This window comes from Ctenopharyngodon idella, chromosome 13, assembly GCF_019924925.1.
Source record: "Ctenopharyngodon idella isolate HZGC_01 chromosome 13, HZGC01, whole genome shotgun sequence".
Classification (NCBI taxonomy): Eukaryota; Metazoa; Chordata; class Actinopteri; order Cypriniformes; family Xenocyprididae; genus Ctenopharyngodon; species Ctenopharyngodon idella.
In genome coordinates this window covers 3,150,718-3,175,863 of record NC_067232.1, presented here as the reverse complement: position 1 = coordinate 3,175,863, position 25,146 = coordinate 3,150,718, and the positions used below count along the sequence as shown (strand labels likewise).

General features: G+C 36.4%; 1 protein-coding gene across 10 annotated transcripts in view; it reads left to right on the top strand.

Annotated features, from left to right (window-relative positions):
- mark3a (MAP/microtubule affinity-regulating kinase 3a) overlaps positions 1-25,146 on the top strand; it is a 35,162-nt gene that overhangs the window by 4,041 nt on the left and 5,975 nt on the right. For 6 of the 10 annotated variants that reach the window (XR_007933052.1, XM_051915928.1, XM_051915920.1 and 3 more), the window contains exons 3-16: positions 597-650; positions 7,808-7,856; positions 10,292-10,357; positions 10,501-10,571; positions 13,737-13,793; positions 14,005-14,241; positions 14,317-14,436; positions 14,887-14,986; positions 19,095-19,207; positions 19,292-19,442; positions 20,355-20,551; positions 21,210-21,313; positions 22,131-22,370; positions 22,586-22,612. Coding sequence is in view for 8 of the 10 variants with exons in the window: in XM_051915928.1 (XP_051771888.1) it covers positions 597-650; positions 7,808-7,856; positions 10,292-10,357; positions 10,501-10,571; positions 13,737-13,793; positions 14,005-14,241; positions 14,317-14,436; positions 14,887-14,986; positions 19,095-19,207; positions 19,292-19,442; positions 20,355-20,551; positions 21,210-21,313; positions 22,131-22,370; positions 22,586-22,612 (1,586 nt within the window). In the remaining 2 variants the exon portion in view is untranslated. The remainder of the gene's footprint in view (positions 1-596; positions 651-7,807; positions 7,857-10,291; positions 10,358-10,500; positions 10,572-13,736; positions 13,794-14,004; positions 14,242-14,316; positions 14,437-14,886; positions 14,987-19,094; positions 19,208-19,291; positions 19,443-20,354; positions 20,552-21,209; positions 21,314-22,130; positions 22,371-22,585; positions 22,613-25,146) is intronic. The other 4 variants (XR_007933053.1, XM_051915923.1, XM_051915925.1 and 1 more) reach the window with 1 other exon arrangement.

Below are 25,146 nucleotides of genomic sequence, written 5' to 3'. Positions count from 1 at the left end.
TGTGTATATTAGATTATAAGAGTGTTATGTTGGATTAGGGAATATTTTTATATACACTGCCGTTAAACGTTTGGGGTCAGTAAGATTTTTCTTTTTTAATGAATTCTTTTATTCGTCAGGAATGTGTTAAATTGATCAAAAGTGACAGTAAAGACATGTTACAAAAGATTTCTATCTCAAATAAATGTTATTTTGTACTTTCTATTCATAAAAAAATCCTGAAAAAAAAAATGCATCACGGTTTCCACAAAAATATTAAGCAACACAACTATTTTCAACATTCATAATTAGAAATGTTTCTTGACCAGCAAATCAGCAATTAGAATGATTTCTGAAGGATCATGTGACACTGAAGACTAGAGTAAAGATGCTGAAATTTCAGCATGTTCAAAATGTTTTTTTAAAGTGTGATATTTCACAATATTGCTGTTTTTAATGGATTTTTGATCAAATAAACGCAGCCTTGCTGAGCATAAGAGAATTTCAGAAACATTAAAAACGTTTACAGACTCCAATCTTTTTAATGGTAGTGCATATAATTAAAAAAAAAATTCCTCAATTTTTTTTTTAAGTTTTCAAATACTTTTCCTTTTCAGGTGGCAATAAAAATGATTGATAAAACTCAACTGAATCCAACAAGCCTTCAAAAGGTAAGATTCACGTTTAATATTAAAATATGCATGGGTGTATTGAATGTAAAACTGTGTCATGATTCAGGTTTTTTTCTTCCTCAATGCTGCTAGTGTTGTGTAATTTACCTTCAGGAAGTTCATGTTCTCTTTTTGTTCATGACTCTGAGATATTGTTTTTGTCTGTGTGATCCTCTGTATCGGCTACTTGGTTAGTTTTGTGTTTGGTAGTGGCGCAGTTCCATACTGATTCATAGGTGATGTTGGCTTTCAACTCACATTTTAAACAGAATGCTGACTGTAGTGCTGATCTGATATCCAGAGCGTTTATCAGAGGCTTGTGTAGTGGAAATGGAACATCCTTTCAGCTGGTGTTCGCAGTCACCCATCATCATGAGGAGTCTATTCAAACAGAAGCTCCTCCAGCAGTAACCTTCACACTCTGAGCACAAATACTGAAGTACACCAGCTGTGCTGCAAAACTCTGCCCACCTACTGCAGGCTGCGCCGCCACTCAATCCGCTCTCGACTGAAGACAGTCTTCTACACCTGTGCATTTGCATCCTTGTATTTGGAAAGGTTTATTTCTAAATATGTACCAAGCTGTGTGGGAATGTGGAGCGAGCAAATGCTGTAATTTGGTAATGCAATTAATATTGCATGGGCAACTTGCGTCTTTCGTGACATTTTGTTCCCAAATGGATAGTCCAGCCTAAAATTAAAACTGTCATCAGTTAATCATGCCGTTCCAAACCTGTATGACTTCCATCCATCTTTGGAAAACAAATCAAGATATTTTTAATATTCTCTCATCATTTTTGTCCATCCATTGAATGTCTTAAAGACATTGAAAAAGTAAACAGTGTAAGCATGTCACGGTCTTTACATTTACACATAATCTTGTTTCTGTTTGTTTCTTTCCCAAACAGAAACAAGATTATTTTTCTTACCCCATTGGCAGATGATTTTGCTTGTTTTAAGCAAAAACTCACTTCATTTTGATCCCCCCCCCCCAGCAGTGTTTTTTAGTACTTTTTGGCAAAATGTGATTATAATTGAAACTGCACAATTATTGTGGTTATTTCAAATAATTGCGAAATTGATTGAATTACCACGATTAGACGAATAATCAATAATCGTGAGTCTTCTATGATGAACAGATTTAATTTACACTTATTCACATATAAACATTGATGAACGCACATACATAGAGCACATCAAATATGGTAAACGCAAGCGCAAATGTACTTGTTTGGCGAAACCTTATTGGTTGTTGTGTGTGAGAAAATGATGACAGTGAACTATCACTTTAATATCTGTATTCTTCTGCTTATGGCCCAGACACAATCCTAAAATGCTCTGTGACACTAGGTGCGTTTACATGGAGCATTGTAATCAGTTTAAATGTCCAATACAAATGAAAATGCCCTCTATAAACACCTCAATCGGAATAAAAATGCCCAAACTGAATGAAATTGTGATCGGTTTGAGAGGGGTGGGATAAACCTTTCTATAAACCGAACAAAATAAAAATTCTGCCATGTAAATGCGTTAAACCGATTACTTTGCGTCTACGTCATCACGTCAAGAGGTCAAGGGTCATCAGAATGCAAAATCAAACTGGAGTAAAACTGAAACAACACATTTATTAAATACACTGAAGGAGCTCAGTGTATCATTACTACAGACCTTCATCACACGCTTCTGCTTTTCGGAGGAGGGAGGGGTAGTATTGAGATGCTCCTTAAAAGGTCAGCAAAAAAGGTCAGCTCTTCTGCGCCCGTCTTAGATAACGTCTCCTGTAAACAGTCCACCGAATCTTTCAATCAGAATGATTTTAATCGGAATGACAAAAGTGTACATGTAAACGTGGCTACTTTTATAGATTCATTTAGTATTGCTAATCTATTGTGCCACAGTTTTTTTTTTTTTTTTTTTTTTTGTGAAAAATTGGACGCCAACAAAAACTATAAATAAATACATTTTGGATTGCCCTTGCGGTTTGCATGCAACAACAATCATACAGCGCGACCATTGTGGTTTGATTCATAAACTAATGATTCTTATGAGCTATGTTTTAACAAACCAGAAGGACTAATGAATCAGTCTCATGAGATGTTTGAATCAGTTTAATGACTCCCTGAATAGTTTGGACCACCACTCACTCAGAAGTCACTTTCAAACCAAGCAGCTTTCTGTTAGTCAGTGCTGTAAATTGGCCTGACCAGCTGAACCCAATCTGCGTAGGGAAATCTTACACCCTCATGTGAAATTTCTAATTGCGTGGATTCCTATTGAAATGACTAGATTTCGTCCACAAAAATTTGCAGAGCAACAGTAAATGTGACCACACTTAAATGATGCTCCTTTAGTAGGAACTCTGGGATAGTAGTATAAATGAAATTACCCAGTGCAGCGACACAGGGGAAAAACCCCCAAAAACTATCAGCATAATGTCCCATCATTTGTCGCTTTTCATGGTTGTAGCTGATTAGAACGAAAACTCAGATTTACATGAACTTTAATTGCTTGTTGCTTTATGCCGTTGCGCCTGGTTAGGACAGTGTTATGGTGGTGAACAGTTTGCAGTTCATAATCAGTCTTCACAACAGCCAAGATGAAGGGAGGAGGAAGAGGATATGAGGGGGAAGGACAGATGGACATTTTGGTGGGCCGACAGTGAAGTGACAGACTGGAGGGACCACAAAATGGTATGAGATGGGAGATAAAGACTAAAAAACAGGCACAGACACAAACAGCCTGATGACAGTCTGAATGAGAGGAGTAGAAGATGTACATACAGTATGAGTGATAAATGTGAAATGAAAGGCTGGAGAGAGATTTGAGCATGAGATGATCAGAAGAATTCAAATGATAATGCTAATCAGTGCTCGCTCAGAGATACACAAGCTGAGGCCACGTCTCTAATTTTAGCTGGAAGCTGCTCGCCGCAGCCACCATTAGTTTTTCCACAGCGCCATTGATTGGGATTCAGTGTATATCCTCTCTCTGTGGCCTGCTGGTCCTCAGCCAACACACGACTGTGACTCACGCACCGCAATAATGAGAGACAGAACCAACCGGACAGTCTCTTTTGGTCTTTCTATGTTTTTTCTCTAATTATCATCAGCATCACTTTCATTTTCTGTTACTCCTAACCCTCCTTGGTGCGTGTTGTAACAATAATGTTTTTTTGTTTTTTTTTTTCCATAAAATTTGAGGTAAAATACACTACCGTTCAAACTTTGGTGTCAGTAAGATTTTTTTTTTTTTTGTAAAGAAATTCTTTTATTCAGCAAGGACACATTAAATAGATCAAAATAATTGACAATAAAGACGTTTATAATGTAACAAATGATTTCTGTTTCAAATAAATGCTGTTCTTTTAACATTTCTATTTCATCAAAGAATCCTAAAAATGTACCACGGTTTCCACAAAAATTTTAAACAGCACAACTGCTTTCAACATTGATGATAATGTTAATGATTAATAAATGATTTCTGAAGGATCATGTGACACTGAAGACTGGAGTTATGATGCTGAAAATTCAACTTTGCCATCACAGGAATTTTAAATAATTTAAAATATATTCAAATAGAAAACAGTTATTTTAAATTTCACAATATTACAGTTTTTACTGTATCTTTAATCAAATAAATGCAGCCTTGGTGAGCAAAAGAGATTTCTCTTTAATTTTTTTTTTTTATATATAATGATTTGATGTGTGTGTGTGTGTGTGTGTGTGTGTGTATATACAAAGTTTGGAAACCTGCTAACTCAGATTGAGCATATTATAATTCATCCTTACAAATCAAACTCATCCTCAATGACTACTTTTAAACAGAGTTTGAGATTAACAACTTTATTTACTAACAATTGTGACTTTTGGATCGTCCTGTTCATACAGTAGCTTACAGTAGTGTCTTGATCCAAAGAGGTCTTGGCTTTGCTGCCTGGTTGATTTGAACCAATCACCCAAACTGAAAATGCAATGTGTCTAATCTAATGAACCTACAGCTGCAGGACAATGACATCATATTAGCTGTTCTCATGATAGTTGTAAATAACACCTCTAACCATAGTGACAGTGATTACAGTTAAAATACAGATGATGACTTAAGAACAGTCACAGTTGTCGATGCTAAGATATTTGATAGGACAGTACATCCTCGGTCTTCATCAACAATTACTTCAATTACTTTAATTTTTGTTTTAGTAATTTTAGTACTTCAACAAGTTGTTTAAGTTTTTCATGTAATATTTCTTTACCCTTATTTCAATTAGTGAAAATAATTTTAATAATAAAAAGTTTTAGTTAACAATAGCAACACTTTTTCTGAATAGCGTGAAAGTGTGTGTCCCTTATTTCTGTTGTCGTCTGTTTCTATGTCTTAATTTCTTTTGAAGCAGTGGTGCATGCAGTAATGTTTTTAGGATTTCCAGGTTGTGTTAAGGCCTTTGTACACTGAGTCTGACATTTTCGTATGCGTTTTTTCGTATTCGTGATCCTAAAAATTCATCACGCACTGAGTCCGATGCGTATTAATGAATCCGTTGCGAAAAAATTCGCAAAACAATACAAAACGGAGTCTTCAAGCAGTGAGCATGGTTTAGTTGTCCTCTAAATATTGGGTTCATCCAATCCCTTGATTGCACAGAGAGAAAGGAGATCCACCTCATCAAGGAGCTGCGTGATTATCCTGAGCGTTTCAAAGTTTGCTTCAGAATGTCAGTGGCTCAGTTTGATGCTTTGCTACTGGCACAATCTGTCTTTATATTCTGTCTCTTTGTATTCCGCACTTTGTTTGTCATGCAGTGCTGCTGCTTTGTGCTGTAGACGACGTGGATCAACTTGTCAGATGACATTCGGGATTCTGGTGTTCGCTTGTACGGTGGCTCTGAATTGTCCAAACATCTCTCAAAATGCGTGCCACGGATGCGAAAAACACAGAAAAGCGAACCTGGTCCGAATTTTTTTTTTTTTGTGACGGACGAAAGTTTCGGAGGCAATGTGTTAACGTGATTGACATAACGTGAGGTTGTATTTATTTTTTAATGTGCGAAAATTTCGGACACGGTGTGCAAAGACCTTTACTCTAACACGTGTCCTAATGATTGTGCATGTATGTTGTTGTAAGTTGGAGGTTGTGTAATTGCCCGTGGGCGTCTGAGCTCCACACTAGGTCTGGTTCTTCGACTGAAGTGAGATGTTCTGCTGTGGACTGGTGTTTTTTAGTCATCACAGAGGCGTTAAGATGGTGCACCAAAGGGAGGGAGAGTGTGAGATCTGAGACAGACTGAAGAAAATCTTAAGAAAAAGAGAGACAATCATGTGGAAAATATAAATGTGACATTCTAGGTTTTAATTTTTTCAATTAAACCTGGAATAAATGTCAAAACAATGATATGAAAGCAAAGCTATGGCATAAACTGAAATGTGTAACTGATAAGATATTGTCCTTTTTTTTTATTTCCCTCTTCACAATTCTTTCATCTGAAGTTTAAGAAAGCATTGTTCTTATCATAAACAACAGATCTGATTGTCTTTTCGTCAAGAAGTTGATTGATTCAGACATTTTGACAGTGCCACTGTCTGATGACAAACTACAGAAGGAAAACAGGATGGCATCATTTGAGTCATGTGTTATAAAGCAATAGAGAAACAGTCTTATCTCAGACATCTCTGCTTCACCCAACTCTTAGTACAGAGACAGTTTTATGGTGAATTATGGTGATATCTATTTATTAAATGGGACCTATTATGCCCCTTTTCACAAGATGTAATATAAGTCTCTGGTGTCCCCAGAATGTGTCTGTAAAGTTTCAGCTCAAAATACCCCACAGATCATTTATTATAGCTTGTCAAATTTGGGTGTGAGCAAAAACACGCCGTTTTTTTGTGTGTGTCCCTTTAAATGCAAATGAGCTACTGCTCCCGGCCCCCTTTCCAGAAGAGGGTGGAGCTTTAACAGCTTGAGCTTCGGTTGCTCAACAACAACAAAGCTGGAGAATCTCACGCAGCCAAAATGACGATTGTCAGTAACAATGTTCAGCCTTACGTTGTTAAAACTGGAGTCGGACGCTGATGGAGAGACTCAGGAAGAAGTTACAACTTGTAAAATGTATTTGGACATTTTTGAACGGCTAGTGGATAAATTTATATAGTTGCTGTGGAGTTGATTCAACTCATCGACTAGCATGTGCCGTCATGTTAATCTTTTGTGCAAATCCAGTGTTGAATTGGCCCTCGTTTGTGAAGCCGTCCGGCGTAAAATTACGGCGTGGCAACAACACCCTACTACAACAACTCTTCCTCTTCTCTAAAGCAGCCCAACATGGCCGGGGCAGGGTTTATGTAAATTTTAGAGTTTGTGATGTCACCAACCTGGGAAGAAGCTTGTTGTAGTCCCTACCAGCTGTTTGTTGTAGTCCTTAAAAAGTAATTTCTGTAAAAGAAAATATCTCCCTTTTAATTGAACTTTGAGCGTCGTAACTTTGCAGTTGTTGTTTATGCTCTAACAGCAACATTACACACTAACTAAAGTTTAAAAAAAAAGTGAAATCATAATCAAGGACCCCTTTTAAAATATTTACCCTATTCACCAGTGGTTTCTTGTCTGAGGGAGGAAATCCCTCGCTGTCTTTGTATCTAAATGTACATGTTGTTCTTCTACATGAGTTCTGCAGTGGCCTCAGTGTTTCATAGTTGGAAGAAAATTATGAGTAGTATAACTCACAGAATGTAGTGTGGTGAGAATTGGATTGGGTTCATGCTGTACCGAAAGTGTTTCCCTGCGGTCCAAAATCGCGCCACGTCTCTCGCACCCTCTCCGAAGCTACAGCTACACTTGTGAGAGCAGAACGTGAAAGCAGTACGTGCTAACAGCTCAGGAACACAGTCTGCCTACTGTAGCGCTATTAAAGATGCATGACACTTCCATTCCATTGAGAGGGGAGGATTCAGCTTTTTTTTTTTTTTTTTTTAGGGATCAATAATGAATAGCACTTAACGCTAGTTTCCACTGAAAAGGAAGCACTCTGTTCACTATGACAATGACACAGTCCAGCTGTATTTTGCTTCCTGTTCCATGTTAATGCTGAAGGATAGTACCAAGCTTTTGTTTAACAATACGTCGTGACATGTTGATTTACATTTAATTGTTCTTCTCTTCAACAGCTTTCCAGAGAAGTCACAATCATGAAGAATTTAAACCACCCAAATATTGGTAAGCATGTTTATTTTGTTTATATTTAACTCACAGACACCCCCCACCACCACCACCACCACCTTTTGAATTATTGCAACAGCCCATAAGTAGCAGCTTAGAAACTGTTCCTCTCATTTAGTTTAATTGATTCTCCCACATTTGTTGTTAGTTCCTGTTTGCAAACAGCATAATGATTAGCAGAGCCAGACACATAGTCATGTCTTCACACAGAGGGGCTTTATGTTTCACTAGCCTATATTTAGATACACCGTCGGTGGTACAGCATGAGAGAGCTTCATGGTGTTTCACGACAGACAGACGTTAAACAAAATGGGATGAAGTTGAACCTGCTTTTAAATGTGCAGAGGAGTATTTATAAATAAGAAATGATTTCCAAAGAGAGGAAAATAAAGGTCACAAGAGTGAGGTGGTAAAACCTCTCTTACAAAAATGACTGTGGTAGTATTATGGAACAGTACGGAGCCCCTAAAGGGACATGGTGAAGAAATAAAATATGAGATGGGGCGAGAAATTATTTGGCAATGCTTTTGCGTTCCCTCGCATATGTTTTGCGTTCCTCCGAGAAACTTTGCGGACGCTCGCAAAGAACAGAAAACGTTTTTGCGAGAGAACATTTAGCAAGAGAATGCAAAGTTTCTCAGGGGAACGCAAAAGCATTGACTATTTTTCCATCCCATCTCCCATGTTTTTTCCACCACCATGTCCCCTTAGGGGATCTCTACAGTGATGAGAACAGTTGATAATATCACAGTAGTTTGATTTATACAATGGTAATGAATGAATACCTTATTTATATGCCTTCTTCACATCTCTGTATTTTTGTATTATTTATATACTATTATAGAATTATACTATATTTTTTTTTTTTTTTTTTTTTTTTATAATTACTTTGTGTTTATATTCTCAGTTGCAAGTTTAAGTTTCAGCAATTTTGTCATGTGATTTGTCACTTCTATTATTAGGGCCCGAGCACCGATGGTGTGAGGACCCTATTGGAATTGCTCAGTCAAATATTCTTCTCCAAAATGAATCGCATTTTTTGAGGGCCTAAACATGCTCGAAACCTCACGAAACTTTGCACACGCATCAGAAGTGGTGACAATTTTTATCTGATATGGGTTTCAGAATTAAGTGTGGCAAAATGGCTTGATAGCGCCACCTACAAAATTTGAGTTAAGTGCCCTTCGTGCTACGTTTCCAGACAAGTATGAAATTCGGTACACACATGTAACAGCCCAATACCTACAAAAAAGTCCCATGGTGCAAAATCTGAAAACCCAACAGGAAGTGAGATATTTACAATTTTCTTTGCAAAATTTGTGCAGTTTTTGCCATTTCCAGACGTTGTACTTTAACGAACTCCTCCTAGAGCTTTAATCAGATCAACATCATATTTGGTCAGTCTAATCTAAAGGCTTTAGCGACGTTAAATTGCGAAGGTCTTGAGTTTTCGCTGTGTCCGTGGCAGCCTGACAAAGTTCAATGTTTCGCCATGAAACAGGAAGTTGTAACTTGGGCATACAATCTGCCCCAAACTTCACGTTTGATAAGTCCTGGCCTGAAGACATCTATATACCAATATTCAGTTAGTCATAGCGCCACCTGCTGGCAATAGAAAATGGCATGCTTTGCACTGTAATTCATTCCCAGAAACACATTTAAATATGCCATGAACAGTAAAGTACTTGAGTAAATGTAATTAGTTACTGTACTTAAGTATCTTTTTGGCTACTTTGTAGTTGTACTGAGTATCAAAGATATTGGCAACTTTTACTCTCTACTTGACTACATTTTTGATCAAGTAAATGTACTTTTTACTCCACTACATTTGTGATGAGTAATGCAATTACAAATTACATTTTTGATGGCAGCTAACTTTTTCAGCAGTTTGTTTCTGATATAAACAAGCGATATTACCATCTGACGGCATTGAAGGTACTATATTTTGTGCATTTTGACTTCACTCCCCCAAAACTTGTCAACAAGGCTACTTTACGTGAATGTGAGTGCATTAGCAGGTAGTTGCTGATTGTATGTTTTTTTTCTTTTTGTCTTTATATAAGAAAACAGTAGTTATTAAATAGTTGTCATTTTGCAAAAAATAATTAAACGGTTTCCTAAGCACTCCCTTCTACTGTTTAATCCCAGATAATTAACTCCAAACCAGGGATGATGTTAAATAACATGAAAAATGAATATAGTCTGTTTATTTATTTATTTATTTATTTATTTTTGAGCATTGTTTTTATAAGACTGAGTGTCAAGTTGTTTTTAAACACATAATATGTAAACACCCCCCAATACATGTCTGATCGGGATCTTCTAAACGAGTCTCAAAGATATCAAAATTTGTGCCTGATTTGACCTGAAAGAAACCTTTTTCCTTTGCCTCCATTTTCTCTCTTCTCTATTCCCTGTATCTTTCTTTATAGTCAAACTGTTTGAGGTGATAGAGACTGAGAAGACGCTGTTTCTTGTGATGGAATATGCCAGCGGAGGTAAGTGTGTGTGTGTGTGTGTGTGTGTGTGTGTGTGTGTGTGTGTGTGTGTGTGTGTGTGTGTGTGAGTGAGAGATAGTTTCATTTTGTGTTCTTGTCCACTCTTGGTCTTATCTCTGACCTCTCTGCTCTGTGTCATGCAGGTGAGGTGTTTGACTACCTAGTGGCTCATGGGAGGATGAAAGAGAAAGAGGCCAGAGCTAAATTTAGACAGGTGCAGTTCTCTTACTGTTTTCTTTCAACATGTTTGGCACGCACACTCTGATTGGTTTTCTACTCTGTGTGAGTTTAAGTGAGCCTCATCAGCTCACTAACCACACGCATATCGTAACTGTTATTACATTAAATCTCACAAAAGTCCTTTGACACAAGTATGTTGAAGAATGTGTGGTTACTCAATAATGTCACTGCACTAAAATGTGGAGAGACTGAAGACACTGACTGACATTAATGTAGTTAAAGATATATTACGTTCAACTGTGCTGTATTATCTGCATTCAGAGCGTGTTCAGTGTGTTGCATCATATGTTAACTGGGGATAGAGCGGTTAGTCATTATCAGCATGGTTGAGCGTGGCCAATTCTGTGAAAAAGAGTCAATCAATGCAAACCATTGAATTTCGGAAAAAGCTATTAATGCGAGTAGACAGCCCATGACAAGCCTGGTCTGGACCAATGTTCTTTTCCTAATGTTTATTTAGAAATATCTATGCATTACTAGGGTTGCAAAATTCCAGGAATTTTCAAAGCTGGAAACTTTCCATGGAAATTAACGGGAATATATGGGAATTAACGTGAATTAATGGGAATAAACAGGGAATTTGCAAAATTGCAGGTTAGCCTATAACAGGGTACTTAAATGTAGTTGAAAAAAAAAAAACATCTTACAGCATAATTTTGGTTAAAACAACCAGATTTAATGCAATTTCAGTTTAATTTTTACCCTGCACATTCCTCAATCACATTCACACAGCACACTACTTACTGCAAGGCTATTAAGGCCACACCTCCACTGTGCATTCCTCCATAACATACACATTTGATCAAAAGTACAGAAAAAAACAGTAGTATTGTGAAATATAACTACAATTTAAAATAATGGTTTTCTATTTTAATATACATTAAAATATAATTTGTTTCTGTGATGCAAAGCTGAATTTTCAGCATCATTTCTCCAGTCTTCAGTGTCACATGATCCTTCAGAAGTCATTCTAATATGCTAATTTGATACTCAATTATCAATGTTGGAAACAGTTGTGCTGCTTAATTTTTTTTTAATTTTTTTTTTTTATATATAACCTGTGATACTTTTTTTTCAGGATTCTTTGATGAATACAAATTTATTTAGCATTTATTTAAAATAGAAATATTTTGTAACAATATACACTACCGTTCAAAATTGTGGGGTCAGTAATTTTTTCTTTCTTTTTTTTGAAAGAAAATAATACTTTTATTCAGCAACTATGTGTGAAATTGGTAAAAAGTGATATTAAAGTGATATTGTTAGAAAGGATTTCTATTTTGAATAAATGCTGTTCTTTTTAACTTTTTATTCATCAATGAATCCAGAAAAAAGTATTACAGGTTCCAAAAAAATATTAAGCAGCACAACTGTTTCCAACATTGATAATAACTGAGTATCAAATCAGCATATTAGAATGATTTCTAAAGGATCATGTGACACTGAAATAAATAACGCATAACAATTGCTGCAATAAAAATATATTTATTTTACATATTTACTAAATTAAAATTAATTGAATGCGAACTGTTATTTCATGTTATGACCAAACAAAATGTTTATATTTGTTTGTATATGATACATTTTATATAAATATTATACATTTATATAAATTTCCCAAAATTTCCAATTAATTCCCATAAAGTCTCATAAATTCCTGTAAATTCCTGTTAAGTTTCCAAATTGGTATATCTCCAAAATTCCCCAGGTTAAGTTCCCGTGGAAAGTTTCCAGAAGGTTTCCGGAAATTTACTGGAAACTTTCCGTCCCTTTGCAACCCTATGCGTTACTACGGTCTGATTGGATGCAAATGTCAAAGTTTCCACATTAATTTATTAATATTAAGTGATCAATAGCTAAAGTAGTTAAGGTTTTGCCAGTACAAAAGGTACGTCTAGGTTAGTGTGTTTGTGAAGAGTGTAGTTTCTGTGCCAGTAGTGCAGGCTGTGCACTTATTTTTTTGTGGCTGTTTGGTGCTGGTGGCCTTGAAAAGCTCATTAGCACAAATTAAAATTTATTAGTGTACAGAAAAGTTTAGTAGAATTGTTTTATTTTTTAAATAAAATGATATATAAATATTTTGTTTGCCCTTCAGAAGTTATTAAAAGTCAATTATTAGATAGAAAATACAGTAAAAATGGTAATACTGTGAAATATTATTACAATTAAAATAACTCTATTTTTTTAATACATTTTGGAATAATTTTTTTTTCTGTGATCTAAAAGCTGAAATTTCTTCAGTGTCACATGATCCTTCAGAAATCATTCTAATATGCTGCTCAAGAAACATTTATTATTATCAATGTTGAGAACAGATGTGCTGCTTAATATTTTTGTGGAAACTGTGATACATTTTCATCAGTATTATTTGATGAATAGAAAGTTTAAAAACAGCATTTATTTGAAATTTCTTTAGTGTCACATTTGATCAATTTAATGTGCCCTTTCTGAATAAAAGTATTAATTTCTTTCAAAAAAATCTTATTGACCCCAAACTTTTGAACTGTAGTTTAAAATAAAATAAAATCTGTGTAATAAAGTTGAATCATTTATCATTCACCCATTCATTGACCCACAAAATCTACCGAAGAATCGCTTACTTTAAAGGGATAAAAAAAAAAATGTCACCCTCAAGCCATCTCAGATGTGTATTATTGACTTTCTACTGTGAATGTAAACAGAGATTTTAAGGAAAAATTAATCTCTGTTAGTCCCTATAATGCTAGTGGATGGATTCAAAAACTCTGCAAAATGAACATGATGGTAATCCACATAACAAATCAGTGTCTTCTAAAGTGAAACGATAGGCGTGTGTAAGAAAAATACTAATATTTTACGCTTTTTAAACCATCTCTTCTGTCAGCTGTTAAATGTGGGTTCATGAGTTCATGCTTTGCGTTAATGCACATTGTAAACCGTGATGTAAGTGCGCTGTGAAAAATGTTTTAATAAGGTTATTAGTTATTAAATACCTTTTTAAAGGCAATACAACATATATATATATATATATAATATACGACCATTTAATGACCCTAATTCTGAATTTATTTTTATTTTTTTCCCCCAGTGATGATTTATTTCTTTTTTTTTTTTTTTCAAATTCCAGACAGATGATATGATTTATTATTGTTTTGTACAGATTGTGTCAGCTGTGCAGTATTGTCACCAAAAACACATTGTACACAGAGACTTGAAGGTAAGCAGTTGTTTGTTCTCTTGTTTTTGTACATAAACAATAAGAAAAGGGATGACATGTATGATTGTATTAAAGTGTATAAGTGTGCCAAAATGTATTTGGACAATCAAACAATAATTAGAAATTCTTCAGAAAATGATTCTCAAAACTAATTTCTTTTTTCTTTTCTTTTTTTTGAGTCTTTTCTTACCCATCTGTGTTTTTTCCCCAGGCTGAAAACCTGCTGCTAGATGCTGATATGAACATTAAGATAGCTGACTTTGGCTTCAGTAACGAGTTTATGGTGGGAAATAAGCTGGACACGTTCTGTGGCAGCCCCCCTTACGCTGCCCCCGAGCTCTTTCAGGGTAAGAAGTATGACGGGCCGGAGGTGGATGTGTGGAGTTTGGGGGTCATACTGTACACGCTGGTCAGTGGCTCCCTGCCCTTCGATGGACAAAATCTCAAGGTTTTAACCTTCCTTTATTAATGTCTAAATGTGTTTGTGTCTGTCACTGTATACTTACATCTGTCTATTACACAGGAACTGCGTGAACGTGTGTTACGTGGTAAATATAGGATCCCTTTTTACATGTCCACTGACTGTGAGAATCTCCTCAAGAGGTTCTTGGTTTTAAACCCAGCCAAGAGAGGAACGTTAGAGGTTAGTCTGTCTTCCTTCCTTTTTGTGGTTGGCCGTATCTCCTTTTTTTTATCCTTAATCAGCATGTGTCAGACATTTTTTATAATGCCTGTTTAGTACTGAAGACAGGGCTGAGCAATATTATTGACTATTCACTGTGTATTTATTCATACCAATATATATTTAAGCAACATCATGCATTCATAACTTTAATTAATTTGTATCATTGCTCAAAAACATGTTTTAGTGATATTATCTGTTGGTAAATGTTGTTTAATAATGTGTAATGTTATAGTAGTGCATATAGATGAAATGTTGAAATATTCAGTATATCATATCTCGATATACTGAATACCAAGGGTTGAAAAATAGTGAGTTATAAATTTCTAGCTATATCGACCAGCCCTAGACTGTCAGCCACTGTGGTGAGTATCAAGCTGGAGATGATTGTTTCTGAACTTTCCCCTTCAGCAAATCATGAAGGAACGCTGGATCAATGCTGGCTTTGAGGACGATGAGCTCAAACCCTTCCTTGAGCCAGAAGCTGACATTTCCGACCAGAAGAGAATAGGTAAGAGGAAACTTGACTGTAATTAGTTCTTTTTGCTGCCATTTCAATAGTCTCGCATAGCCAGACCTTCAGACTGATGGCAGAAGGTCTAGACTCCATTGTAGCTTTCATTGGCCAAGGACCGCCCAAGAGGCCATCTGACCATCACATAAAGCAACCAATCACAGTCTTTGTTCCACATCATGTTAAGGGCCGTGAAATTGCTAAGTCGATGTCCCTACAGTAACAGACAGACAATAACAGTTTGGCGTCACGACAGCTTTGTTTCCAAGCAGATAGTTAAAGAACGTGACACACGTCTCCCGGAAATCCTGTAGAATTCAACCAATCAGATGATGACTTTGAAACTCCCGATGTGTTTCCCATTTTGTGTGCCTTATGCATCAGATTTTCAGCCACTAGCATGACGTCTGAAGCTGAGGCTAGCAAGAAAGGCAGCAGAAAGCATTTTGCGTTGTCAACTTTAGAGCCGCCCTCTGTGAGCAGGTCGAAGGAGATTTATATTTATATCCACACTCTTATCACAACACTTGAGAGAAAATATCCAGAGACGGTGAAATGAGGGCGTAGGGAGCATACTTGTTAGTGTGCGGTGTTGCGTAATACCCAGCAGCTGGCTCCCTCATCTATCGACGTCTCTGATGTCTTCTCCTCCCTCTCCCGCTCTATCACAGCGAGGATCTCCCCATGTAGCAATGTGATATGATCACATGACTCCAAGTACGAGAGCTTAGCTGGCATGAGCACGAGGCAGTGCGGTGCACCCGAGCTTTGCAAGCTTATCTGCAAGCGGTCCTCTGCTCCTCATGTACGCCAGTCTGCGTAACCACACATGCACATGATTGCACACCTGGTTGCTTATTGAGAAAACTGCAGGAACAAGAGCACTTGAATGTGGAAGCCAGAGTTAGCTGGTCTTTTCTAGCCTCCCGCCCCCATTTTGAGAGACGCCTCACGTTGAGATGAGCATGCTGGAGCTTGGCAGCCCTCCGCGGTCCTTTTGTGTGTGTGTGGAGAGGAGGTGAAACGGGAAGCTCTGGTTCTTTTGAAGGAAAGCACTTAAGTCAACCGACATATGGATTCCCATGAGCCCATTAAAAGTCAAATCTGAGAGAGAGGAGAAGGCTTAATTCAGGCTCATGAAATATATCTTTCCATCTTGTTTCACTCTGGAACATGCATTAATAGAGAGAGCTCTCCATCACACAACATCCGACTGGTCCTTCATTCACTACACCCAGTGCCTCAACATGTGGATGCCCTTTTGAAAGCTCAGTCCTGAGCATCCTGACCTTTTCTTTAGGTTAATCAGTTGTGTTCTGTTTAAGTTAAAATAGAGTATAAAAACTGGCTCATAACATTTAGCTCATTTATGCATTTGGCAGATGCTTTTATCTAAAGAAACTGTCAGTGCATTGAAAATATACAATCAGTTCTTGCATTCCCTGGTAACAAACCCATGTCTTTAATGTTGCTAGTGCCATTCCCTGGTTTTTGAGATACATGAGTGTATTTAACTGTTCTGGAATGTCTACCAATGTAGAGAAAATATGCTCATTACATTGTTTGTAGTTACTGATGGATGATCTGGATGATGGATGGATTTCCTTGAAAATGGAACTATAATAATACCTGAACCTGAATCTGCAAATTATAAATTATTTGAGCTGAGTTGAATGAGTTGAGCTGCCATAGCATTTTAGATTTTAAGTTTCCTTTTTGCTAAATAATTGATACCTTACAATAGGATTCAGTTTATTAACATTAGTGGTTGCACTTTATTTTACAGTATGTGCACTTAACATGTATTTACAATGTCCTTACCCCAAAAAACACTGAGTAATATAGGGTAACGAAATGGACTTAATATGGATTAAGGTTAGTTCTAGGGTTAGGTTCAGGGTTAGTTCTTGTTATTCTCTTATTGTAATTAGCATAGTAATGCTGTCATATGTATATGCAGAACAGGACTGTAAAATTAACATTAGTTTATGCATTGCGTATCATAACTTTAATTAATTCATACTATTGTCAATTTGTTTATTGTCCATTAGCTTTACCCTTTTTTTTTTTTTTTTTTTACTTGAAATGCTAAAAAATATTAGTGTACACTACCCAGGGTGTCCGCGGGTCCTTAAGTCTGATTTCAGTTTGAATAAATTTAAGGCCATAAAAAGTCTTAAATATGTTAAATTGTATAAGAAAAGTCTTAATTATCATCTTAAGAGGTCTTAAATTTGGGGACAGAAAAACAAGAATCGCGATATGGCTTAATGTGATTTGATTATTAAACTTCAAAAGGCTATGATTTAATTAAATGTGCATCCTGTTGATGAATTATAACATTGTTCACCGGCAAACTCAACATTTCTGAGAAATTCACCCTAATAAGCGCAGCTGCTTTGTATACAGGGTTTACCAGGGTAACCGGTATGTTTTTGCTGTTCCATAAGCGCCACCTACTGTCAGAGAGTGAATTTGCATTTTCATTCAGCCCACAGCAAAAATAGAACCATATTTTTATGCAACATACACGCAGTGTTGTTAACTGGTGGAATATAATCATAACCATTTATAACTTTTATTCATTCATTTAAAAAAAAAAAAAAAAAAAAAAAACATGGTTTAAAGTCTGAAATGCAAGGTTTATGATTTTATGAAAACCTGTATTTAAACTGTTAAATTGTTTAAATCGTGGTTTTTACAGTCATTTTACAGTTTAGGATGTTACCATAGACATTGCCCCCATATATAGTCTTAATGTTATTTGTGCAAAAAAAAGTTCTTAAAAAGCCTTAAATTATGATTTTTAAAAGCCCTGCATATACCTTTCAAGAGTTTATTAGCTATATATTTTAGTAATAAATTAAATCGTATTATAATTTAAAAGAACTTTTTATTGTTAATACATTTTAACATGTCATTTATTCTTCAGTGTCACATGATCCTTCAGGAATCATCCTAATATGCTGATTTGCTGCTCAAGAAACATTTCGTAATATTATCAATGTTAAAAATGGTTGCGCTGCTTAATAGTTGCATGCAAGCTGTGATACATTTTTCCCCCCAAGACTCTTTGAATAGGAAATTTAAAAGAACAGCATTTATTTAAAATAGAAGTCTTGTGACGTTGCTGAATAAAAGGAATAGTTTCTTTCAAAACAAACACAAAATCTCTTACTGACCCCAAACATTAGAAGAATAATTAATAATTGCTGTAGATTGTGCTAAAAATTGTGCAGTTATTTCATGTTAGTCATTGCATTAGCTAATGTTAACATATAGAACCTTATTGCAAAGGGTTACGTAATAAATATCTTTCAGTTAAAACAGGAGGTACAGCTTGTTCATTTTTTGAGTAACACTGAATGGGTGGCTAATAGGACGGATCTGTGTATTGTTAGCATGTGTAGGTGGAACGGATGACTCAGAAACATTCTTACACAGAGATAAATCCAGTTTATCTGTATCAACCTACTGGTTTGTGGTTTATAGTGTCTGTATAACAACTAAGGGGGTGATGTGTTTTACGATTATGCTAACATTTCAAATATTTAATTATCCTCAATCACTAAAAGAGTTAGGGTTGTCTGTTTTGGTAGATATCACCCCTCATTCATGTTTTTTTTTTTATTTATTTATTTTTTACATTTTTTATCACAAATGGTGTAAGATCACTTGTGTGCTCAGGTTTAAAAATACTTAGGAATAATTTATTAGTAATTTAGTAATACTTAACATAAAACCCCTAAGTATGAGCAATAATAATAGTAACGTTAAAAATGTTACTGTGTAAAGGTCTAAAACTAAAAGGAGACTCTAAATGCTGCTCTATGCACGCTCAATTTTGTTTAAAGACATAACGCCTTATAAAAGCCTGACTAAATAATGCCTGCTCTGACCCACTTCAGTCCGTAATATCAAAGTATATGGTTATAATTGCTGTGTAAATGCATTTATGCCACCTCTGAGCAGCATTAAACAGTCTTTGTAAAGACACCTAAATTACATTTCAGAAGTGCTTCTGTGCCACCTTTGCAGTGTAAATTTGGCATTAAACTGTTCTGTATTATTATTTTTTTTTTTGTGTGTGTGTGTCATTCTCCAGATGTGATAGTGGGCATGGGCTTCTCCAGAGAGAAGATCCAAGAGTCTTTGTCCAAAATGAACTATGACGAAGTCACAGCCATATACTTACTGCTAGGCAGGAAGGCCAATGAGGTGAGCTGCTAGTGAAGAGTGGTTACTTAAAACTGATTTTATGGTCTACAGTACAAGTGTGACTTGATGTTTTTGTGTATGTAGGAGGTCAGTGACTCCAGCTCCAATAGTAATCTTTCCGTGGCGAAGACCAGGCCCACCAGTGAGATGAACGGCCAATCACCATCTCATCTGAAGGTCCAGAGAAGCGTCTCCTCCAGTGAATCCAGAAAATCAAGACGCCATAGTGATCAAGGTGACTTTCTCTTTACATACTGACAAACATTAGCCCCTTTTGGATCAAAATTGTGGGTATAGGCACAGGATATGAATTGAATAAAAATGTTGATTTAATAAATTACATGATGTATCTGCGATTAATTTAAGTGCTCCTGTTATGCTTTTTTGGATATTACCTTTTATCTTGTGTGTAATATAGCTGTTTGTAAATGATCTAAAGTGTATGATAAATATCATTGTTTCCCAAAAGAAAGAACCAGTTCTGAACTTCCTGAAATGAGGCGTCAGTAATTCCAGCCTTACTTCCTTCACAAACCTACATAGATTTAAAACAAATTTGCATAATGCATTATGCCAGCCTATGGTCTTCATTGGCTGCCTGCAGACAACTTCTACTTTGTCCCGACTAGACTGGAAGAGTTTGTTTCTCATTGTTGACATGTCGAAAAGATGCTGTTTTCTGCGCTGCTAAAGCAAATCTATGCTGGAATTGATACAGTAAAACCGACGCTATCGTTACTGTTCGTATCACTGTGTATCAAGTGCTGAGGAAGCTCCAGAGCTGAAATTCAGATATGGTAATGGGCGTTTTGTTTCTGACACGCAATGTAAGATGTAGAACAATCGCAACAGACTGGGCCATCTGACCAATAGGAGCAGAGTAGCTCTCGAAAAGGAGCGGTTTAGAAAGACTGAATCCTTTATCGAAACGTTTCAGACACTGTGAGAAAAGAGGTGATGCTGCAGTGTATATAATGAGAAGATTAAATTGTTTTTTGACCTTGGATGCATGTAAACCTAATGTAGGAGACTTCCAAAACCTTTTAAAGTAACATAATAGGGGTGCTTTAAATAATAGGCTTGAGAATTTGCAGAGAAAAACCCTGAAATGTTTCTCTCTCTCATTTACTGTCTTTGTCCTTCACAGTTGGTGGTGTGGTCACTAACTCAGCATTGAGTAACTCCAAGAGGACGGTCCCTGTCACAGCTGACGGTGATGTCAAACAGGAAGGTGGAGTCACAGCACGTAAGCCCCCCACTCACAGCCCCCCCAGCCCACTCCAGGGTAACACCAACAAAACAGACATACCAGACCGGAAGAGAGGCAACTCCATCACACCTAATGTAAGTTTACCCTCACTGTTTCTGTCATTGTGTATAGTGCAAATAGCGAACTACCGTCAAGAGCTTGGGTTCAGTAAGATTTTTTTAAGTTTTTTTTTTTTTTTTTTTTTTTAATTCTGTAAGGATGCATTAAATTGAGCAAAAGTGACAGTAAAAACATTGCTATTTTTACAAAAGATTTTTATTTCAAATAAATGCTTTTAATAAATGTTTTTTTTTTTTTTTTTTTACTTTCATCAAAGAAAAAATGTATCATGGTTTCCACACAAATATTAAGCAGCACAACTGTTTTTATTTAACTGTTTTTATATATACAACATTGATAATAATAAGAAATGTTTCTTGAGCACCAAATCAGCATATTAGAATGATTTCTAAAGGATCACGTGACACTGAAGACTGGAGTAATGATGCTGAAAATTCAGCTTTGCCATCACAGGAATAAATGACATTTTAAAATATATTCAAAAAGAAAACATTTTAAATTTTAATAATTTTTAATTTCACATTATTACTGTTTTTACTGTAGTTTCAAATCAAATAAATGCATCCTTGCAATGTTTCAAAAACATTTTAAAAAATCTTATCCCAAACTTTTGAACATACATTTCCTATGATGTAGTAGATCTTTACACCTGTGTTTTTTGATGTCACACAGAATAATTCTGGATCGGGAGGCATGTCAAGGAGAAACACATACGTGTGCAGTGAGAGAAACAACACAGACCGCCTTTCTGTTATTCCTAACGGAAAAGAGAACAGGTACAGGCTGCCCTTCCTGTGTCCTAAGGGATGTACTTAATATTTCCCAGACATTTATTCAATTTTCCACTTTTATTCACAGCCGTTTAAAGGTGCAGTAAGTGATTTCTGATAAACACAACCCCTCCCTTCATTGCTTTGCCCCCAAATGCATGAACACACAATGCAAGAGTGGATGTCTCTTTATCATAGCTGAAGCGAAGCAAAGTAATACTTCGCAAAAAATACAGTACACAAGAGTTTGTTGTTAGTCGCCAGCAGCACACCAGCTCCAGATAAACAATGACATTCAAACCTGTCAAAACTGTCCTGTTACTACAGCTAACATTACAACAGCATATCTTAGTTCTGTGAAACAGCAAAACAAATGTTACTCACATATGGAGCAGAAACAACACAACCTCGGCGTCTGTTTTCAGGTCTTCCCGCTTAGGTCTCTCCAGAGCTGACAAGCTTTTCTAATATTAACCCGGATCCTAAAGCTCCTGCCTGATCATAACCCTTCTTTTTCCAGTGATATTGCTCTGATCTTTTTTCTTTTGTAATGTCTCACAACCATCTCTCTTTCTTCAAATCTCCCTCTTGCTCATGAGTGGACATGCCCCCTACTGCTGATTGGCTACAAGTGTGTTGTGGTGCTCAGTCTGATCCACTTTCAGCAGCGTTTCTCAGAAATCACTTACTGCACCTTTAAAGTGCATTCAGGGTGTATTTTATCATGTTGTCCAAACTGTAGCTAGCGCCTTGCTGTGCCAATTGTGTTATAGTAACGCATCAGATTTATTAAAACCAAGCCTGATTTTGTCCCTGTCTTTAGTGTGTCTTTGTCTCCTGGCTCACGTGACCCTGGTGCCTCCACTCACAGCATCAGCACTGCTGCGACACCCGATAAAACGCGATTCCCACGAGGCTCCGCAAGCCGCAGCACCTTCCACGGACAACTGAGAGATCGTCGCACGGCCACCTACAACGGCCCACCCGCCTCGCCTACGCAGCCTCGCAGCCGCGGTAACGCCAACAACCTGCTCACCAAGCTGACCTCCAAACTCACACGCAGGTAAACACACATTTACATGCATAAACACATCATTTTTTTACAGTGCCAAAGCCATTCAGTTTAGGCCTGACTTTTCCTTCCTGTTTCCTGACCTCCTTCTTCTTTTATTTGTATTTTTTTTCTCTAAGGGTTCATTAGAAATGGTTTAATTTTGTCCATCTATGTAATGTCTATCCTTTTTTTTTTTTTTTTTTTTTTTCATTCTTGTGTTGTAGAAATATGTCATTCAGATTTTCCAAAAGGTAGGCCATTGAGTTCATGGGCTGTAAATCTGTCTTTAACGTAATGAGAGGAGTCCAGGGGCTGATGCACTAACCCATAGTGATTTGATTGCAGTGATTTGGAGTTTAATGCTCTCTCAGTGGTTGATTACAGCATGCTTTAAAACACTGCCTGCATTCTAGTGTGGCCAAATCAAATCAATCTACCGCTCTTTAACTGATTGCTACTAATCAAAATGTTTGCATGATACAAGCTGATTGTGCAAAACAATGTGTATGATTTATTCTGACATTACGAAAAACACTTCATTCGAATCATTCAACTGATTCCACAAAGACTTTGGCACATTCTCAGCTGTACGGTGTGTAGAGAGGTCAGATGCAGTAGCTCTGTGTGATTCCTGGACAAAAAAAAGCTCATTCTTGCTATTTTTTTCCCCGCAGTTTTTCGTTTTCATTTGTAGAACATACATTGATTTGCACTAATGTTCAGAAAGTTGGGATCAGTGAGATTTATTTTTATTTAAAGAAATAAATACTTTTATTCAGAAAGCACATTAAATTGATCAAAATTGACAGTAAAGATGTGTAAAATGTTACAAAAAGATTTCTATTTCAAATAAATGCTGTTCGTTTGAACTTTCTATTCATCAAGAATCCTGTAAGAAATGCATCATGGTGGTGTCTATAAACATTTTAAGCAGCAAAACTTTTGATAATGTTTCTTAAGCAGCATTTAGCATATTAGAATGATTTCTGATGGATCATGTGACACTGATGACTAGAGTAATGATGCTGAAAATTCAGCTTTGACATCACATAAATAAATTACACATGAATAAACAAATTGTATTTGACAGTATTAGAATTTTTCTGTGTTTTTGGTCCAATGAATGCAGCCTTGATGAGCATAAGAGAATTTAAAACAAAAAATCATGCTGACCCCAAACTTTTGAATGGTACTGTAAGTTCTCTTGATTATTCAAAGTGTGTTTTTGAGTAAAGAGGGATCGGATAAATGATTTTCAGTGAATACGGTTAAAAATGATCTTGATTGGAATGTGATTGAAAATAGAAATTATGAAGTTCTCTCCTGTTAGCAATGAATGGTTTAGACAAAGTTGGCTCACACTGCCATCTGGTGGTAAAAAGTACACCTAGACCCTCAAAACAAGCCAAGTGTCAAGGGAAAAAAAGCCTTTGTGAACTCCCAAAACAAACTCGGACCCCTCTAAAGTGAACAAAACTTCTTAAAGGTACACTACGTAATTTTTGGCCCTCTAGAGGTTAAACAGCAAAACCGCATACATTTTGCGTAAGAACATTCTTTTAGTTGTGCTTCAGCTCTGAGTGACTTTACACATTGTTCATTCTCATAACTAAAAAGAGAGAGAGTATCCTACTGCTCATAAAACATTCACGACTAGGTTTAAGAGATATAACCAGTTTAGATGGATAAGATCTCAAGCTGACTAGCTGAAGACAATACTGTAATCATTAATAGACACTGTACTTCCTTGAAAATAAATTCCAGCTCAGTGCTGAAATTACCTTTCACAACAGATAGTGCTTTACAATGAAATCTGTTAGAGAGCTATGTATGGCAGTTTATCTGTTCAGTAAAATACCTTACCCACCAGTTCTTGTTTTAATACTAGCTGTTTTATCACGTTCTCTTTTTGCCAGCAGACTCTTCTGTTCTGCTTTTTTTTTTTTTTTTTTTTTTTTTAAATGGGTGATTCCCTGGAGGTTGGTTTAGCTGCTCCATGTCAAACTTCCTCGCTCATTGTGACAACTAACCTACGCCACTCCCATACCGTACACGTGTTAAAGTAGCCGGAGCAGCTTTTCTCTATTTACAGATATGACAAGACACGCATAGGCGGGTGACGTATATATGCAGAGTACATCCCGACAGGTCAAAAATATAGACACTTACAATAAGCTTACCATAGTGAATCAGGCTAAGACAAAAATACGTTTTGGAAGAAGGATTGTATTGACTCTTGTTCATTTTGAGCTAAAAGTTACATAGTGTACCTTTTAAAATCATGTGATGAAAGCTTGGTTTAATTGGAAGGCCTTTTGATGCTGTGGCAAAGTGAAGAAACTACAACAGAGCCATAGTGCTATTAAATTTAATGTTGTTTATTATTATGATGATGTGGAAAGAGCATAAGTAGTGTGAACTGAGATCTAAGTCCACTTTTAGGGCGAGGGACAGTGCAACCTGGGTTCACATTTTGGTCTCTATAAATGAACTACACTGATCATTAGGCCTGTGTCCCTGCAAACACAAAACATGGTAATGTTCATAAGAAGGTTTTCTGGTACTAGGAGCCAGTGCTGGTAACATATTATATGGTTATAAAATATTTGAATATTTAAGTAGTTTGGGAGTGTAAGGAGACTCCAATATCACAAATATGGGAGGTTGTTTGCTGCTGAGCTAAAATTTTTTTGTTTTTCCGGCAACAGCAGTTTGGTTCATCTCTGATTGGTGGATCTCTTCAGATTTATGGGTACTGCTGTTCTTCAGCAGATACATTAAGACA